General features: G+C 41.9%; 1 protein-coding gene across 2 annotated transcripts in view; it reads left to right on the forward strand.

Moving 5' to 3' along the window:
* Positions 1-21,435, forward strand: part of DCX (doublecortin) — a 70,458-nt gene that overhangs the window by 33,425 nt on the left and 15,598 nt on the right. For both annotated transcript variants that reach the window (XM_082771150.1, XM_082771151.1), the window contains exon 3: positions 20,419-20,521. In XM_082771150.1, the coding sequence (XP_082627276.1) occupies positions 20,419-20,521 (103 nt within the window). The remainder of the gene's footprint in view (positions 1-20,418; positions 20,522-21,435) is intronic.

Here is a 21,435-nt window from a genome sequence, read left to right on the forward strand (position 1 = left end):
ACCCACGTTCTGCAGTCCTCAAGAAATGGATGATAATTCGCATCAATGGATTTATGCCTCAACAAAATAGGATTACTTTGGACAAACATACCTTTTGATTTGGGGGAAAAACAAGAGTACCTGCCAGAACAAGTAATTAGTCCAGCATAACAGTATTTTAGGCACCTCATGGTTGGTTAGGTTATTCAAGGGAGAGCAAATTAAAAATCCAGGAAAAGCAAGTACATTTGGAGAACAGCATCAGATACTGGTGTTGGATATGGCAGAGAAAGCTGCATCCTCAGGAAGGACATGATCGGTGCAGCTCAGGTACATCACAAAATAAGGCTGTGTTGTTGTCCTCATTGTGCAGATAGAAAATGCTCAGGCAGATCCTCAGGCTGGCCAGGTGCCCTTCCCTCCCTCATCTCTCCTTGCCTCATGCCCTCAGCCTGGCTTGCCGAGGTCACGCAGCAGGTATGACAGAAAGGAGGTGACTTCAGCATCCTCCCCTCTCCACATCGCTGATTCTTTCCCTCGCCTTTCTCTCTTCCTCTGCTAACGTAATGCTTTTCCCTACAGCGCATGGAAGGCTTATTTCTATTTTTCCTTGCCAATTAAACTAAACTCCCAGCTGCATTGTGCACAGCTCTTACAGTATGTGCACTCCCTGCCTTTTCAAAATTGCCATTCCCGGACAAAGCATCCAGGCAAACTTCATTATCATGTGAGGACTTTGGGGAGAGGTCAATTAATCCTGATTCATCCCCGGAGAGCTGCGAGGTGGAAGCCTGTCTGAAGGTGTGAATAGCTGAAATAACTTGATTTTTTCACAGCCATGAAATGCACAAAGAATTCCTTGTGGGAAAGAGGCATGTGTGGAAAATAATACAAGATGAAAGAAGAGGAGAGCTAATGCACTGGTGACCTGAGGCTGGGGTTACTACTTGCCCAAGTGTGGTGTGGCGGGAGAGCATTTTTTCTACATCATCCGTCTGTCACAGGGAACATAACGACTTGAAAGACCAGGAGAAAGAGAATGAGATGGCTGAAATGGAGTCAGCAATACTTTTTCAGCACCCTTTGCAAATATCACAGCTTACTATTTATTCTATTTATTATACAAGAATAGTGGAAGATGTTTTTCAAGCTTTTTATTTATTTATTTATTTATTTATTTGGTGATACGATTAATGGCCTTGCCTGATAGTGGGGGTATTTGGAGGCAGGGAATACCCTGGCCTTCTGGCAGTAGGAGCAGTTGGATGTCTGCACTCCACCTGCCCCAGCTGGTGCTCTGAGGCACTGTGTGTTCACCCGTAAGGGGTGGGGACAGGGTATCTGCTCAGGGTTTTTATCCTTGCATTTTCACGATAGATCTCTGGAACATCATTTGTGTCTGTCTTCTTTAGTGGTGTGTGGATAAGGATGTGCAGTGGATGGTGGGGAGCAAGCTGCATTGCTTTGCCTTCAGTGAGATACCGAAATGCCTAATTTTAGTGAAATTCAGTCAGTTTAGGATCAGTGCTCTGCCAGCCAAAGAGCAAACTAGCTGGAGCCCATCCAGACACGATGCTGGTCAGCAGCAGGATTGTGGAAGGGGTCTGGAGCCTGCTCTCAGTGCACACTTATCACCGCGGGATGGGCTTTGTGCCTTGCTTTGCCCAAGTGGTTGAGTGTCTGTGATACACAGCCCCAGGAGGCTCCTGTGGCCATCTGCTTCTGGAGAACTGGGTCTCAATACACTAATCCATCCTTCTGTAACCTGTGAATTTGGGCTTTGTTGTCTTGTGTTCTTCTTCGGGAACATCAGGAGTTTAAAAAACAAAAATAAAAAAGAAGAAAGTGCAAGGCTGTTGCTTGCTCCTGTGAGCAGCAGCATCATTGCACATGTTTTTTCCTTCCGCCCTCTCACCTTTGGAGTGCAAATTCAAGGTACTGGCTTGGATTTGCAAAACTGCAGATAATTCCTAATAAATCTCCTTTTACCTTGGGTGCTGGGGCACCAGGGAGGATCAACCAGGTGCCCTGAACGCTTCTTGGATCTAATACCGCAGTGATAACCTTACACCGAGGGCCCTGCCATTTAGAAGCTGCCTTGTCCAGTGGCCCAGGAATGCCTGAATAACTTGATGTTGAAGAGATGTCAATATTCAGTAAATGAATATTCATAAATGTCATTTATTCTCTCTCCTGTGTATCCCTGGGCAGGGCTGGGTGACTGCAAAGATGGTAGCTCTTCCCCTTGGGTGGAAGCAGAGAACAGTGTGCGTTACTTGTGGTTTTGAATTAGTTTGTATACCTCTAGTATACTGTTTTTAGTTATTTTGATAATTACATGGAGCTTTTTTTCCCCTCAAATGTTTTAAATCTTAACATGAGTCCTTAAAACCACTGGTGATTTTTCTACGCAGTGAAGAACTTCCTGACGGGAACCATTTGAGAGCACAGTAAATTTCCCAGCTGCTTTCACCTCTGGTCCTTGCAGATCTGATGGTGAAACTACCTTGTAGACAGGTTCTCTGTAATATTTTAAAATATTACATTTTCTTTCCAGATGTGAAATGATCTTTGTGCACATAAATATGTGTACAAACACATACACATATACAGCCTTGCAGATATGCACTTGTGTGGACTTTCAGAGAGCCCTTTGTAGTGTTAGCTTGGACTGTGGAACCAGACAGCTGAAACATCTGACTCCTCTATATATTTTTCCTGCAACTCTTGAAATTTAGGAGACTTCTTGGTTGTGTTAAATAATGTCTTGAAAATAATGTACTTCAAGGTTCACAGTTTTCTTTGCCTGGTGTCACTGTGTGGTTCATTGCTGGCGATGCCACAGCCTGTCCCATTTCAGAAGTAGCAGCTCAGAAAAAGGATGATGGCAAGCTTTGGTTTATCTTGTATACATTTTTCCCTACTATTTTACTGCATAATAATCTATATTTCTATGAATAAAACTTCCTGCAACCAGGAGGACTGTGGCTGCAAGCAGAAGTCGCACGGCCTGGCTTACATGGGTAGAGTGCAGGGCTTGGCCCTAGACGTTGCCTTTAAGAAAGCTAAATGAGGTAAGGCTGTAGGAATGGCTGGAGTGAAGTTGGGCAGACATGAGATGGAGTTACTCATGTTACGTGTAGAATATGTGAGCTGAGAAACCCCTGAAGAGATCTGTTCAGCTCACTGCAAGCAGTACACAGACAAAGTGGGAGTGTGGAAGGATCAGTCCTCCTAGGGACGGGAGGAAATCGCACAAGTCACAAACATGCACACATGCAATCATGGGCTATTAGGCACCATTGCAAAAGCAAAATGTTGGAGGAATTGGTACAAAAAGTGCAATAAAATATGTATTAACACAATGAAATATGTATTGGAACGAATGCTAAGTGGGATAAGCGTGGCTCTCGGCTGAAACAAATCTGGCAGGCTCTAACTGTGGCTGATGGAGAAACCCCATTGCATGTGAGCCCGGTGCAGATGTTGGAGAGCTTCCACACTGTCTCACTGCACAAAGCACTCCTTCTATATGTTGAGGCCATGCTTCAAAGGGGAATTTAGCACCCTTTGATTTCCCCTTCAAAAGGCGGTGAGCTGTTGTGGCCTCCTGGAGAAGGACAAACTGCTACACAGGCTTTAAGCCATAAGGGAGGCCAGCCTGGAAAGGAAGTGTTTTGGATGTGTGCACACTGCGATGGTCTTTTCCATGGCAGCTTTTTCAGAAGGTAGGAGGGATGAAATGTTTTGTGTCACTCAATCCCATTCCCACACGTTGAGAGAAGGCTGGGAAGACCACAGCATGCCCCAGAAGGAGTTGTTCTGCTGTTAAAAGCCCTGGGCCCAGTTCTACCCTGACTTACATCATCTTCAGTTTCACCAAAGGCATTGAAGTTGTACAGGGCATAACTGAGGTGATAGTTTTGGATCCTGCAGGACGCTGTGTGATTCTGGAAGTGCAATGAAACTCCAGTGCTAAGGCTCCTTATCACCAGCTCTTCAACTTGGTATGTTAGCATTTTCAAAGGTCTCTGGCACAAAGGGCCGTAGGCTCTGAATACATCCCTGCCAAACAGGATCCCTGTGGGAGTGAAGCTCCAGGGCTTCTGTGGTCACGTTTCTCAGGAGCTGTTTACAGTTCAGGCCATAATCCTATTGTAACTATTACTATTCAGTCATATTCCTGCAAAGCATCAGGGAAGGTTTTCCAGACAGATTAATCGCTAATGAATTTGTAATCTGGCTTTGATCACTCATTCCTTTTGAATGCTGGTAGGTGGAGTTTACATGCCAAGATTTTCTGAATAATGAAGATGCTGCCTCTTAGGATTCTTTGGAATTAATGTTTCAAATTTGGATCTAATACGTATGCTGGGCTCCTAGAGCTGTTCTTCTCTTAACTTACAGTTGAGAAGACACTTTGGCAAACTGTACAGATCTGCAGGCTTCCACATGCACCTAGTGATATAAAAAGCAAGATTCCCTCTGCTTTTGGGGAAAATTGAAGCAAATAGGCAGAAGTACTTGCAAGGCAGACAGGCTGTTATCTGAGGAGTTTGAGCAAATGGCTCTTGAAAGTGACTGACAGAGGTTCAGTCTCTAATCCTTCTCCATGTAGGTTTACAGCACTGAAACCTTTTGCAATGACAGCAGCATCTGACATTGAATACCCAGCAAATAATTACGGTCACCTTTGACACAGCAAAGTATAAATCTCATTTCTGTTGAGGCATAAACACCAGAATACTGTCTGTACTATAGCTAAAGGCTGTGTAAATTGTAATTAAAAGCATTTCAGATAAATTAATCTTCATTAGGAATATAATTATGTCCACACACAAATTGCTTCAGTGTAATTGTCACAGTTGTAAATAACTAGTTGTATTAACCAGCTTTTCTTCAGGGATAAACTAGGTTTATAAACTGTTTTAGAACCAAATATCCTTGTCTCCACATGCTGTAGAGAGGCGCCAGCTTACACATTCCCCATGGCTCCAAGTGAGTCCTCATGAAGAGGTGAAGGGATATTGTGCTGGCAGTTCAGTAAGTCATGACAATTTGGTTGTAGAGAGCCATTCTCAGAGGTTCTCCACACAAAATGGATCAGACCTGAATTTCCAAGGGACAGAAGTGTTTTAATCTGGACTGGCACCTGTTTCAGCTTTGTCCCTGTTTTATAGCATGAGAACTTATGGGAAAAGTCTACGTCTTATACAGATGTCACTTTCTAATCAGGGTACCAATGAGATTTGTGCATGGACTTTGCTGTGCTGATGCCCACAGGGAAAGTGCCCGTTGCAGAAGCCTGGAGCTGTGTCCTGTCATCAGCAATTCTCTGGTGGAGACGGGCTGATGTCTTCCACTGGTCAGGTGGCATCAACCAATAAATTACTGTAATTTTTTCCTTCAGATCTCTTGATTGCTCTGGGGGGTTAGGGTCTGATCCAATGCATGTTGAAGTCAGTGGGGAATTTTCCCACTGACCTCTGTGTGATCAGAATCATACCTCATGTAGAGGAGTGAAGAATGTGATGCACGTTGGATTCTGCTGAGAGCAATCTGACCTGAATCTAAAGAGACCGAGAGTAGCTGCTGCAAGACTGAGCTTAGGAAAGGAATGATTTAGTCTTCTTCACTGCCTTGGGAAGCAATGCCATGAATGAAAATGAAATATCAAATGAAATGTATGAAAAAAAAGTATAAAATGAAATAGCGCTTGGGAGATGTGTAAAAAATAGTCTTAAGTGGACACAAATGCTTGAAATGGGTGTCCTAACAACATAGTTTAAAAGTAGAAGCTTCTAATTGTTGTGAATGATCTTCCCAAATAATCTATGCTATTACTGCTAATTGGCATAAATCTTACTCATAATACCCGTAGCAGAGATTTGCACTGAATCCATTGCTAATCCTGTAAATTTAGGAGTTTGATAAAGTTTGTTGCTCGGGGCATTGCTAATTTTATTGTCATGCTTCCATTTGCTATCATTCATTAACCCTCAAATGGCGAGTTGGTCTGCATACACAAATGAGAAACCAGTAGTCATCTTCTTAGCAGCTATAACCTTGAGCAGAAAATGACAATAAAATGAATACCTATACAGTCTAAATAGAATGCCTCCTCATGTGTGTCGGTATGCTACCTGCTGAAAAAAGGGCCAGGTCCTCATCAGCATGTGCAAAATTAAGTCCGGTACAAGGAAATTCTATATTGGATGACATTATTTTTCATATGGCTTACTACTATAGCCCAGGCACCACGATATGTAATACTACTGCTTCTGGCATCTCGTTGTCTTACTCATTTAAAAGTGTATATGTCATATTGTTTAAACTGTGCACAGTTATTAGTGCAGCTACCAAACACTGCCAGCATGATGTCTGGGACTCAGACCTGACCATCTGACTCACTGGGTAAGTTCTAAGACCAAGTTCTGGCACTACAGTGGATGAGACATCCATCAGCAGTATTACAGGAGATGCAAAAGACAGAGTAAGCACCACTCGGGTCTCTTCACATGTGTCTAAGGCAGAATCAGTGTATCATTGGGGCAAGGAGTAAAGGCTTGCAATATTGATGCCTTATTTTTTATTCGATATATGTAAGGAAGGCACCTTAAAGAGGTTTAAAGAGATGATGATTTGGTCCGTGTTTTCCATTTGCATCCCGAAGAGAAGAAAAAAAAAACAACCAACTGTTCAGGGAAAGATTGGAATCTTGATCTGCCAACCATTGGCCTAAACTTTACACCTAAGTGCCACGATAACACTGAAATCCACCTTTTCATATGAGTCAACGTCATTCTGTGATACAGCACTTACACAATCACTTGTTAATCTTTAAATAATTGCATACTGATACAGTCTGGGTCTGCTTCCAAAAGAGAAGTTTGGATGCAAAATAGCTTCTCCCTAAACTGATGGGAACTGGAAGAGTTGAGCATGCACAGTGCTACCAGGAAGCTCTGCGCTAGGGAGCTGCCCGCTGCTCTTCCAGGGCCCTGCGGCTCCCGAGCAGCGTGGTCCTACACCCGGCAGGGCCTCCATGCAGAACAGGTCGCGTGTGCCAGAAGGTGATTTCCACGGCCAAATCAAATAAAAACGTGACTGAATGCCACGTGTGAGAGGGACAGCAGTTACAGAACCACATCAGGTTACTAGGGAAAATGATTGAGTAGAATTTCTTTCATACAGGTCAGCTTGAATAAGAAAATTTAATACTTCCCTAGTTATTGCAAAAAAGTGCAAATTAGTAGCAGAGAAGAATATACTGTTTGTTATTTGAGGCCAATCTTCAAAGCTTTTATTTATTTATTTATTTATTTATTTATTTCCTCCAAGAAAGCTCCTCGGAACAAACAAAAACCATACAATGGTGTGCGTTATGTATTCTCTCGAGTAAAGAAACAAAATATTTAGACTGGACTACAAACAGAAAACCATTTTTTAAAATTACTTCAGCATGTTTGAGTTCAAGACAGCAGAGCGAAAGAAAAATGCTTGTTAAATCACTCCAGTGTGCACATATCATGGTAGATTTGATGTTCCAAGAATTGACTGCACCAGCATGTTAATTGTCAGGATACGATAGATTTTTTTAAAGGATATTCTGGTGTTGCCTTATTTGGTCACAGATGCTTTACTGCTTCTCGGTACAGAGGGAGAAGTAGGGAAAGAAAAAGGGCAGTTGGATTAGCACAGTGACATCTTGGTGAACTAGCACCACGTTCCCTACGGAAATCTATCTTCTGGGCTGAAAAGTATTACTTCAGAGACAGAAAAATTGCCAACATATTGTAGGAGGGCTCAAAGAGCTGGTCTTGTTACAATTACCTCTCTGCTTATTCCTGCTCTCACATGCTTCAGAGATGCTGTGTATCTGTAGTTCATTTTAAAACCAACTGGAATCACAGACGTTCAGTATTTCTTAAAAATGCCCAGCCTGTGCTGTCTGGACTGGGTGTTTATTAGAGTGCTGGAGCAAATTGAAAGCACACTGCTCTGGGTATAGGGATCTCCTCAGGAGAGGCTGATGTTGCCGGATTACCTGTCAAAAACGATCAGAGATGAAAGGGGAAGGGAGCAAAGGGAAGCTATAAAGCATTTGAGGGGGAAAAAAAAGAAAAAAAAGTAAAAAAAAAAAAAGTTCTAGAAGTGCTATCAGTATATTTAATCAGGGAATAAAGTCAGAGTGATGCTTTGTATAATTCTCCTGACTTCAGTAGATTTGTACCAAGAGGCTTGCATAGCAGTACGGGTTTGTCCCTTTTGTTTACGTTTTGTTCACATTTCTTTTCATAACTGTATTTTCAGTCTTTTTGCAGTATCTACATCTGAGTTTACATGTGAGCAGCATATCCACCAGGAACAGACAGGAAGCCTTGCTTCTTCCTTGGCATCCATAAGAAAATTACAATCAAAATAAAACAAAAAAATTACACATTAGAACTGATATTAAGCTATCCCCAACCCTACCAAAAGATTATTTATTGTCTCTTGGTTTTAAGCGTCGTTGCAAAGTTACTAATCCCCACAGTCACAATGAGGATTCAGAATTGGTGCTTCGACCCAGAGTTGTTGGGTCCATAAATGATCAGCAGCTGCCTCGACGCCTGTAAGGAACAAGAATTTCTTTCTTTTTTGGGGAGGTGAGGCTCAGCACACCAGGTCTGAGCAGGGGGAAATATCTGCAGTGCCTGGCCCTGGGAGGACAAGGGCTGCTGCAGCACGTGCTCTGTGCTTGTGACTCTCACAGCAGCACCATGGTGCTGTTGAGGATGAACAGCCCCGTACAGTCCTTGGTAGTGGCAGTGGCAGCCGGGAAAAGCCCTGCATGGGCAGCTGCTGGGCTCATGTTCTTCACACCAGCGGAAAGGATCCGTTTGTCATGGAAATGACATAGTCAGTCTGGAGGGTTGAAGGATGAGGAAGAGATGGAGGGTGAATGATGTGTGGAGAGCTGATGAGCTCATGCAGCAAAGGAGAAGAGAGAGGAAAAAGTCCAGATGTGTTCTTTCTGTGGTTCAAATAAGAGAAGCAGTACCCAATTATCCCAGACAGCGCACAAAGGGAATGTAAATGCGTATAACCATCTGCAGCTGATGTGTGAGCTCGTGGAGTCACCCTGGCACCTGTAGAAGTGGAACTTGCTATTTCTGACAGATTGGGGAGGAAACAGATAGAGTTCTGCTTCCAAGTCTCTGGCTGTCTCCTGTTTCTTTTATCTTGCATCTCTTGGGGGGATCTTCCAGCAATTAGTTTCTAATTGCTTCAGCAGCTTACAACTCATTTTATGAGAAATACCAAGCAAATGTAATGGCTCTTGCATATTTCACAGAAGCAGAAATTAATTGCATCATAAGTTTTAAAATTCCTTCCTGCTCCCCCTTCCTCCATCACATAATACTTCACATTTTGAAAAGAAAGGTAATATATATATATATATAAGGTGTTTTGTCATCTACTGTTTTGTCACTGCTGAATGACAAAGATTCAGCCTGATGTGCAATACCTTCATTAAAATGATATAATTTGAACAATACTGCCAAAATTAGCGTGGATCCATTGATACCTCTCCCAGGTGCTGTTAAGTTGGGGCAAGAAGGCTTTAACCTTCAGCCTTTAGGAATCCCCTTGGTAAATCAATGGCATCCTGGGATCCTCTCCAAATGAAATTTGCCTGCTACACAGCAGCAAGGAGACGTGAGAGGATTATAAAACAGGACTATTTTTCACTGCAGAAATGCTTGAACTCACTCCAGACAATTATGCAGCCTGCCATTTTACACATCATCTATTTCAGTATTCCTGCATCAATTATTCCATTAACATTACTGCATACTAGGCTAGAACTTGTCATTGGTCTGTGGAAATGGAAGGGACGGGACATATTTCAAATTAAAAGTAAAATAAAGAAAGCATTTTCATCTGAGAAGCTTTGAGACTTTCATTTCAGCAGCATTGCTATATGTTCTCTACAAAGTATTTTTATCTCACAGCCTGCTTAACATTGTTAATTTCTACCCTAATTTGGTTTAGTTCAGAACATAACGCTGAATTTTCCATTACTCTCTTAGCTGTCAGCTGAATTGAAAAGACCTGGTTAATTAGAAAAAAATAATAGCTTTATCCAAAGATTAACAGAAATTAAGGTGAAAACAAAATTATGCCGATAGGGAGGACATATGCATTTGCTGTGATTTCAGGAAATCTCCCAAAACACAAAGAACATGTTCAGAATTATAATTAAGGAAGTTATTTTATCTCCCTGAAAGAACAGCTTGGTGGCAATTGTTACTTTCCTTTAGATTTAATGTAGCATCTGTTACAATTTAATTTTTAAAGGACACCATTTTTAATTCCCATTAATCTCCAAAATTAAGAGTGCAATAAAGATCCTTGCAAACATTGAAGTTTGACTAGTCAAAATGCCTTTTAGAGTCTTTTCAGAATATTTTAGCTATTGAGCAAAAGCTTCGATGCTTATGAGTGGGGTGAAATCCAAAGGCAGTGCTAATTAGATACAGAACCAGTTGCATCTTCTGGTCTTCAGAAATTAGGTTGAGTTGGATCCATAGGCTGCAAATAAAGTTACAGCTGGAGGACAGGGCAATTTGGTCATTGTCAGGTTTGGAGATGTGTATTAGGAAGAATGACTTGAAGGTCCAATACTTCGTATTTGTGTCTTGTTTTCATTAATGGTGTCTGCAGTGAAAATGTTTTCCTTTTGGCATCTCTTTTGGTGAGAAAGTATTTTGGATTTTGTGGAAGTTGAACAAAATGGAGGGGATCCTGTACAAAATATGAGCTCAGTGCCACAGCTAAGAATTAATTAACAGAAAAGGATTTTTTTCAGATATGATGAAAATAGCAGATGTGTTTTGAAAGCCTGTGTAGTTGGAGACCCCAAATAGCAGAAGTTGCAAGCAACCCAGTGCAGGCTGAGATACAGGTACATGGTGAGTTGAGTTGGCAGAGGAGTCTTGTCTGGTCAGAAAAGATTGTTAATTGCAACTAAGTTAAAACACATCTTCTTCAGGAAAAAATGTGCTAATTTGTTGCCATAATCCTAATAAACTTTTCACCACAAATGCCAGGGAAGACGAGGTTATCTGTAGTGAATTGTGCTAGCGTGCTGCTGCTGCTGTGCTAGGGAAGGCACAGACAGTTCAAAACCTGCTGCCTTCAGTGTCAGTGCTGATGCCTGACTTGAACTGAAGTGTCCTCCAGCTCTCCTGATGCGTTAATAATAATGGCAAGTCTGACACTGACTTTTCCCTAGTGCTTATTTTGGAAAGAAGTTACTGAAGTCAGCAGGGCACACGGCGATGTCGAATAGTTGCAGTTCTCACGGAGAGGCTTCCTCAGTTGGTAAAACACATCCACTTGTTGCATGGAAACCAGATCTGTTCATATTAAATATGATTTCCTTTGTCACTCAGAGTGATTATCAAAGACAGAAATTCCTCTCTTATGTCATCTTACACCACATCACAGAGAGGCTGTTGGAACAAATCCTGCTATTTTGGACACCTGTGTAATCCTCTTCATTTTGCCATAACTTAATTCTGCCTGAAGGCACCGTGCAGGGCTGCTGTCCTCTGCTTCCATGGCTACACTCTAGGCGATAGTTAGGGAGAATGGGGTTGCAAGAGCAAGGGATGTATCCCCAGAAAAGGGAAAGACATAAATGAATCCGTTCTGTACCCCTGTGAAAGTTCATCTATAGCCACTATCGCTGCAGTGCTGGGCTGCAGTCCAGACCTGTACCCAGGTGGGTGAAAGCCCACAAAGAAATCTCTCTTGTAGCTGGCCAGTGTACCATACTTTGAAACATTTGGGCTGATAGTTAAGTTCTTGATGCATCTAACCATGGCATAATTAACTGGCAGAGGTATTTTTACATAGTGCTGGCTGGTAAGGGAAAGGAGACGGAGCAAGGAACATTTATATGACAATGAGGGATGGAAAAGACTCTTCTAGGGCACCCTTCAAGCGGGTAAGGAAAGCAGAGATGTCATAGTCTTTTAAGCAGGGTACACACACTGAGTGTGGGGATGGGAGCAGCTCTCTCAGAAAAAATAGTTTTACTCCCTCCTTCCCCAGCATCTTCCACACCTGAAAGTCAGCAGGCAGAGGGGTGGCTGTGAGGACGCTGCTGCTCACCTCCTCATACACCGGGTAGGTGCTGCAGTCTGGTGTATGGAAATACAGCTTCCTGGGGACACAGGGATCAGTTGTGAGAGTAAGGAAGTAAGGCTTAGCTCTTGGTCTCCTCCAGCCCCTCAGAGCCTGCCTGCAAGTGGTAAATGCTTGGCGTAGCTTTTCATTCCTCTGGGCCTGCTGGTTGGCTAATGGTAATGTTATTTCTGTGCTCTCTGAAGATGGCGGGGTTGCTTGTGGGCATGCATCCAGCATATTCAATTCTGGTACATGGGTTTTTTGTTGTTGGGGTTTGCATTTTATTTATTTATTTAGCCAGGGTGAGGATCTGTTTACCAGCTCCTCTCCATCACAATCGGTGCCATTGTGACAGTTAAAGAAAAACTTGCACAAAGCTGAACAGCCGCCTTTCTCTTTTATGAAGATATGCACAATAGGATCAGTAACAGCTATTGGTTTTTAAGAGCTTGTTTCTGGCAATCCCATTAACTGGAAATTTCAGCCCATTGGTTTTTCAGCCTGACCCTGAGCAGGTTGACAGACTCTCTGTGCCCCTTCTTCAAGGCTGCCATTTCGAGCAGTGTTGCTTGACTTTGGCCATATAGTCATGCTGCTTCCAAAGTCCCTGATCCTTTATGTTTTTCTGACTGGAAGAAGGGTAATTTTTTAATATATTGTTGATTGCCGTGCTGCTCATGCCCCCGAACTGCACAGCATATTTGTCCTCAGTGTTAATACCCTCTTGAATGCAAGAACAAGCCTTTCTCCTAGGCAAAAAGAGCCAACAGCCTGAATACATGTATCTGTTTCATAGTCACCTCCATGTGTATGGGGAAAGGCGATAACAAACTAACCTTTCTTCCAGGGACTAATTGGATTTCACATGGTTTGGAAGCACCACTAATTCACCAGATATATTAAATTCAGCTTTAACATTCCTACTGGGTAGCTTGGCTACTTTCCTTCCCCCCCACCCCCCCCCCCCCATCCTATCCTATCCTATCCTATCCTATCCTATCCTATCCTATCCTATCCTATCCTATCCTATCCTATCCTATCCTATCCTATCCTATCCTATCCTATCCTATCCTATCCTACTATTCCATCTCCAGTACTTAAACAAATAGGCACCTTGTGCTGCAGCCCTTTTGAGAGCAACATTTCTTCTTGCATCAAGTCTTACAAGCTGCCATGTATGTACATGCATGAATATTTCTTCTTCCACTTGAATAAGTAGCACAAAATCAGTCCAAAAAATGCATGTTGGTTGGAAGCTGGTTTAGGTGCAATATAGCAAAATACTCCATGTGGACATAAAGCACTCATAATCAACTTAGTCCACTATGCAGCCTAATTAAGGGCATCTGCATTTTTCATCAATAAAAAGATGTTAAGTTGGAGAAATGAAGGAAAGGGGTGTAAAAATTCCCTCATGCATCAAAGAAAACATTTGATCATGCTGATTTGCCCAGAATTTTCTCTCCTGAAGGTGAAAAAGGAGGGGAAAAAAAAAATCTATACAGAAGAGTTCATAGTTTGATTGAAACAAATGCAGGTTTAAATGTGAGCCCTGGGTCTCTGTGAATACAAAAGAAAGCTGAGGTCTCTGAGCAATGTTTAAAAAATGGAAATCTCACTGCAGCCTTTTATAGAGCAGACAAATTATGCATGCTGAAACCTAGATGATAGAGGTGATGTTTCCTTCCCCTCGTGATATGCACTACATCGTGAAGGGCCAGCATGACCTTGCTCTCGACAGCTTTCCACATGGATGTTTGGCACAGCAGGGATGGAAGAGCAGATGACAAAGACCCCTTGCCTTGCTGCTGGGCAGCTCAGAGAGGGTCCCCAGAGACTGTGTAATATTGCACACGCATCCTTGGCATTGACTTGGGTATGCTGGCATGCTCTCGATCCATTTGTGGATGCCAACATCCATGCTTTTTTTGCATCTTTAAGCATCTTTCTATTGCTTATCCATTTTAAGCAGTATTTTTTTCCTAAAAGCAGATAAGTAATTTTCTTTCTGTGAATGCAAATGTGGAATCTATTGAGTGGGTGTGTGCATACTTTAAAGAAGTAATTGAATCCAAACATCCCTTCTTTTTAAATGCAGGAAACCAGAATCTAATAAAATGTAAATCAATTTGGTGTCTGCTTTGGGCTTTCAGTCTTCAGACTGTTACCAAAAAAACTGTATTAAGTGCTGTGCATTCCAATATTAACATCTTTCTTTTCCATTATATCTGCTCAACCCCTTAAGTCATCAGAAATCTTATTCTTTCTGGCCGTGTGGTGAAGAGGTTGTCGGAGAAAAGAAAGCAGTTCATTTAAAGTCTACTCAGTGTGTCCATTAGTTCCTGATATTCACTCTGAAACATGACCTTGCTGAGCCTTCTTGTGGACAAGTCTGGATGTGTTCGGTTTCTGCATCACGCTTTGTTGATTGCAAGCACACCACTGATTAATTGTAAAGCATGGCAGCCTTTGTGACTTAGGACTTTGTTTTTTTGGACCTGAAATAAACATACCACTGCCAATTTGACTTGTAGTACAGGTCTTGGAGTATAAATAAGTCCATCAGATCTCCAGTTTGGGTTAAAAGAGAGTTCAAACAGAATTTAGATATGTTCTCAGCTCAGTTAACTCTTAGTGCCTGTTTAGCTGCTGGTCCAACATCCTCAGCTCCATCTGGCACTTGAGTGTTGAAAGAGAAAGGCCATTAGCAAGCATCTAAAATACATTGCCTTCAGCTGACAGGTGGTCAGGTGTGTTCAATCTTATAGCATTTACCATAGCACCTCAGAAAAGAAAAGTATGTCTTCTCTCCGTTCTGCTTTTGATAGACTTTGAGTGCATGGCACGCAGATTGTCTTCTGTGGTCTTTCTGGTATTAAAGGGAACTCTTTCTGAAGGCAATTTTTACCCTGTTCTGAACTCTGGAGGCTTCTAAGCTGAAGTATCATGGTGATCCAAAGAAAGCAAATAGACATCTCTGCTCTTTGAGCATAACTATTAGGGAACAGTTTCAGCTTGCCTATGTACGTTCTGTTTTGCTATCTAAATCCTTAAACAGGAGGGTTATTACAGAGAGAAGAGTTAACCGAGTTTTTATGACCAAGGGAGAGGGTCAGAGCTAGAAGTCTTGCCCTGGCCCTCACTTACCCTAAGACTTATGCAGAATCAAGTAGTTAAAGATAAAAATCCTTGAGACAGAAGACGTTCAGCCCACGCGTCAGACCTGTGGTGATTATTCCAAATCTCCTTTCCAGATCTCTGCTGGCCATTTAAGCAGAGGTCTTTGCTCATTCTGCGATGTAAGGAAGAGATGGAAAATCTGGGAGCAGGATTATGGACATAAATCACTGCTGTGAATAATCACTGGCTACAGTGTCTGACCATTTATCATGCAGCCTCACCTGGCTCTGTCGGCTAAAAATAGAAACCTCTGATAATATGAAGACATTTCTCAGAAAGGTGAAAAAGACAGTGAAGTTAACCCTCCTGGTGATGTCCTCCTCTTCAGACACATGCCCTGTGTTATTCTTGGCAAATGCCGGTGGCCAATCCAGGCTACCAGAAGCCTCCTACTAAAGAGCCAGCCACAGAAGCTGCAAAGCTTGATCCAGCAGTGAAAGCAACCAAAATGTGGTTGGAGCCTGCTACTGCTGTGACAATCTTCATACTGGTGGTAGGAGTGGCAGTGTGGGCAACCCATTAGCCATGCAGACACAGCAAACTCGGTCATTCTGCAGATTAAGAATGGGAAGAAAAGGTCCTCATAACACCCTTATAAAGCACAGGAGTTTTTGCACTGGTAGGTGACTCAGACTAAGGTTTTAAGCCTTCAGATCATTGTTTCCTAATTGTTTTTAGCTATTTCATTCGTTTCTGAATGATAATTTTGAAATACTTCTGCTGCCTCCTGGAGGATGGTAGAAATAGCTGGTTATTCTCAGCTGTGCACACATACCCTGCATATTTACTGCTCCTTTTCCAGGTGAACTCCGAATACCTACAGCATCAAAGACATAAAAGCAAACCATGAGCTCACATCCAGGGAGATGTTTGAGGCAAGCTCCATTTTTCAAAATCCTGATAAATAGTTCTACAGCTACTGTGGTAAAAGGAATTAGAAGGCTCAGCATCCCTCAGAAGGCCATACCTTTTCTTTCTGCAATTAAAATTGCTGCAGCAGACAGTAATGGAGTGTCACTGCAGAAATTCCCTCCTGGAAATCCTAGCTACATTGTCTGCTCAGGGAAGGTTTCTCTAATATAAGCAGAGGATTTCATTTAACGAGGAAAGAAACTATACTTGGTGAAAACGCAAGGAATTACAAGTAGTCTTGTGTTCCCTTAAATCTATTAATCTCTGCCAACTTCTATTTCTTCCCTTATATATACTATAAAATCTAAAAAAAAATCAAAACTTGACACAAAGAAAAAATTTACCATCAAATGTATTAGAAATAATTACTTTCTAAGAAATAAATTTGTGCCTCATCTACTGGAGTGTGAAGATTTAGCTTTCTTTATTGGCATTGCTTAAGCTGCAGGAAATGGAGAGAAAACATTTAATGCAATATGATCCGTTTTATGTCAATATTATCTTTTTAATCCTGAATTGCAAATTAAAATTCCTCCTTTAAACAAAGGCATGGACATTCAGCTTGGAAACCAATGCCTTCTATCTACTGTAACTATACAGACAAGTTTAATTCTCCATTGTAAATAATAATAATAAAGTGCATAGATTTTTTTAAAAATGTAAAACCAAAACCAAAATCTTAGTAATTTCATGGTTTCCAATGTCATTGCTAATTGTGCAAGGTAACAGTCACCAACAAAATCCTCATTTCCAGGTAGCAGCACAGGTCTTTGTACTAGCAGGCTGCTACCATTTTTCTGTCCTGTTTTAATGAATTCGTAGCTAAGAGCAAGATGCAGCATATAAAAACAATGATTTTTAGCTTGTCCACTGGGATAAATTTTTCCAGGGTTTTCATGGTGTTCCAGGCTAATTATTGGATATAATTGGAACAGTTGACTAGGGTAAACTAAAGCAGAAAATGTACTTGTAAAATGGTCCTGACAGCCTGGGGAGAGACTTGTAGTATTCATTTTTATACTTTTTTTTTTTTTTTCCCTGAAAAAATACTTCTGAAGAATAGAGATCAGATGATTTTTAGGGTTATTCTGGAGTCACTAAAAATCCCTGAGCCAGGTAATGCAAGGCAGAAGTTCAGGACAAGAAGTGGTCCATGCTGGCTAATGAAGTTTCCAATGGGTTGTCCCAGCAGAGCAGCTCGCAGTCCCTTTTCCCAGCTTACTGTCCCTCAGGGATATGTATCTAGGGCTTTCTCCAAATGCTTTTTCTTTTTCTATGCACACTGAGGCAAGCTGGTTCTGCTGCAGTAAGATCCAGCACTTCGGTTGCATATTTTCATGAACAAATTTTGTTCCAGCAGCTTTGTGTAGACAGTGATGTGTATGGAGCATGCTGCAGGGGCATACAGTATTGGTCAGGGATTTAAGTTTGCTAATCAAAAGGTAAATGGGAAATACCACACACGGTGAACAGAAGCAATGTGGCTATCTTAGAACTGCATGAAGGGAAGTTATTTTCTGAATTTTGCAATGTTTCCATTGTTTGATGAGAATAGGGTTAGTTTGTGGCTGTCTTTTCCACCATATTATGGTGAGTTCTTAATAGTGAAAATTATGTCAGAAAATGAAAGGGAAATGAAATGAAATGTGAAGCAAATACAGAAGTTATTGTTTCCTGAATATTAGGAGCACAACAAATAAGTTATCTAGTTTATTTACTAGCCTGAAAGGACAAGAATGAAACAAAGTGAAGTCTGCTTGACACATAATCAGGTCTCTGTCCTTGTGCATGCTGGTAGCTTTCCATCGCATTTGGACCCTTGATCTGAAGGTTTCCTTGGTTGCCTGGATTTCCTTTGTGCTTGTGGTGATCATGGGGAGCTCAAGGACAAAATACATACTTTGGCTTGTGACCTGCAGATGGTGAAAGCGCCGCTGGATTCTTTCTGATTTTGTCTAAAAGGCTGTGAACTTGCTGAACCTTTCTGCTGTGATCCAGCTTTGCATGAAGTTTAAGTGTACAGCAGTTTTCCATACTGAAGGGTGAGCCAAGCAACCCACGAGTCTTTTCCATGGCATAGGTATAGCACTTAGCAGGCAGATGGGAACTCGTGTATTGAGCCAAACCCACTTATTTGCAAATGAATCAGTGCCATACACCCTTGGGGAGGACTGTAATAACAAATGCTGGTTTGAAATGTCATCTTTTCTGTGGGAAAATTCTCAATAGGTAATGTGTTAACTATTTTCAGCCTAATTTTAAGCAAACAGAAATTGGTATTCACTGAAGTCTGTAAAGAATATTCTATCTTTAACCAATGCCACAGCAGATTTCATCTTGCTCCATTCTGAAAGTCACACTGATGAGAAAAGGAGGTTTTTTCCCTCATGTTTGGCATTGTAAACAGAGCCTGCACTCTTAGGCAGTGCTTTAATTATACATTATATTAACCAGTGTGAAATACTGAGATTTTTAGGATAGCCAAAAACCTTCTTTATATTTTATTTTTTAGAGCTTGAAATTAACTTTTCACAGTCCGGCACAAACTGATCAGTAGATACGAAAATTCGCCCTGTCTGCATTAAGTTTCTCCAGTGCTCACTCCAGTCCCTTGCAAAGCATCCTCTGTAAAGACCCCAGTGGGCAGACATGGGCAGACATCCCAAAGCACTGGGCTTCAGCTGTCAGGCTGATATCTCCGTTATAAATGTTGGTGCCAATCTTGCAGGCACTTGGAATGGCCTTGTGAAAAAGCTGAACTCTTTGTTTTTAAACTTCACCCCTTGGCAGTAGGTCTGTGCCCACGCTGTTGGGCTCACCAAGGTGTGCAGATGTGCTGCTGGTGGGCTGCACCTGGCTGGCCGATGCTGGAGATGCCCCAGGTTGGTGTGCTGCTAGATGAGCATTTTTTCTACCTCCTGCCACAGTGCTTAATCAGGATCTCAGGCTGAAGCTCTGGCCTGTCAGCTGGGTAGAGGTACTTATGTGTCTCTCCAGCCTGCGGAGGCAGTTTCAGGGCTGAACACACTTGCCTCTTGAACATTAAGGTTTTGTGGTTGGACTTTCCAACATTGTCTCAGTAGTGTTTTTCCCCCTCTTGAAAATAAGCGTTACTTTGCACTTTATGAGTTTTCAAAGCAGTCTGTGAAGATGGAAGAGCACCTGTCAGCTTGCCAGGAGCCTGATCCGATTTCTGCAAGATGCCAATGACAAGTCTGGCTGTTAAAGGGTCTCTGCAAAGAGCAGTGTCTTTGCACTAGTCCTTGCATGGAGATGACTTGAATTAACTTTCAGTACTGGAGATTACACAATATCATTAACATGAGTTAATGTGTCATAACCACTGGCTCCAGTGGCATTACCATTAGCATAGTTATCTTGCTGCTGTTGTGTAATTGCATCCATTATTTCACTGGCAATTGTGCGAATTACCATGACTGTAACTGTGTAAATATCTGAATTGCTCATTCACAGAGCAGCACCTAGAAAAATGGATGTTGAACAGCCACCAGCAGTACTGTCCTGGCTGATTCAAACAGGGCACAGCTGTGCTCCCAGCTTTTCAGGCCAACCAGCACACAAGTGGTAGAGGGATGTGGGAGAGGAGGGGAAGACAGGTGTTATTAAGGTCTCCTGACCAGCTCCATAACTATCTGCAGGTTTAAACTACCTGCTTGAAGCGCTAATGGTGTTGAAGTGGAGACATCTTCTGTAGTGTGCCCAACCACTCTTTCTCTTCTTGGCAGACCTTGAGTTTTTGGCTGTGTTGGTATTAAGAGACTCATCAGCATAGGCAGTGGTGTCACAGCCCTGCCTACCAACCCTGTGAGGGGTCACCCCTGCTTCTTATTGTAGAAGTAGCTCAGGAATGCCTGGACCATTCATTAGGATGATTAACGTAGCCTGTCAGCTCCCGAAAGGATTGGAAATGCCATACTTCATTGGATTTTGCAGGGTATTTGGGATCCTTTTCCTTCTTCTTCTACCTTTTTTTTTTTAATTACACTGTTCTGCTTGACTTGCCCAGAGAAGCTGTGCTGTGCACCAAGGAGCGCATTAGCATGGGGAAACAGCGGAAAGGCAGCGCCCTCCTGTTTAAATTAAAGCTGAGCCACATCAGAATGTTGCCAATTAAAAATAAAATGAATGACTTTGCTCTCTCTGTAGGTGACCTGTCTCCACGATTTCTTTGGGGATGATGATGTGTTTATCGCCTGTGGTCCAGAAAAATTCCGCTATGCACAGGATGACTTTTCTCTGGATGAAAGCGGTAACATTAAACACACACTACTCTCCAGTCTGTTTTCATTTGATTACAATTTATTTGATTACCATTCGGTTGCTTGTAACAGATAATAATGCTGCATGCTTTTGTTCTGTTCTTTAAGGCCAAGTACATGGTATTCAACATCCTTTCGTGATACTAATACAGTCAGTGGATATTTTAATTAGGCAAACATTGACTGAGATACTCCATGTCAAAGTAGGTGGACTGCTGCACTGTACCATTACTTTGATATTTATTGCAAAGTCTGGTCTTGTATATCCTTTAAACTTTATCCAGTTGCAATCAGATGAAAATATTTTTCTTGAGACCTAAACAGTAGAAGAATAGTCTCTACTTTTCTATTTGAAACACATACCCACTGTTTGTCGATCTTGTCCTTAGGTGTGCTTGTGAATATTAAAAATGAGAACAAGCACAGTTAAAAAGAAAAATCACTCCCTCTACTTCTTTCTTCTGCTGATTCAAAAAGCAGAGCAGTAATTCCCTTGTTAGATGGGACCGGGACGGCACCGTTATTTGTCCCTGTTATGATTGTAACCACAAATCTGTAATAATGTGAGACTCTGTGATGAATTAAACCATTAAATTTTTGATTTCACAGAATATACAGAGCTTGCTTGTAGGAGTTACCACCTACCCTACCTGGCAACTGTATATACCAACAGCACAGGGTGTCAGCTGGTGCCAGTGAGTGCAGCAAGTCAACAAATGCAGCTTTGACTATTTAAACTAGAAGAAAATGTGGTCTCCAAACATTCAGACTTATTTCTGAAAGCTTGTAGGTATCCTGTGTAGGGAGCAGGACCTACATGCTATCTTGTATGCTACAAACTGGCTCAGCACCGAAGACCAAAGAGAACTCTTGCTGTATACCAGGAGGTAAAGCAGCTTCTAAT

The sequence above is a fragment of the Aythya marila genome (genome assembly GCF_965140915.1).
Source record: "Aythya marila genome assembly, chromosome: 13".
Taxonomy (NCBI): Eukaryota; Metazoa; Chordata; class Aves; order Anseriformes; family Anatidae; genus Aythya; species Aythya marila.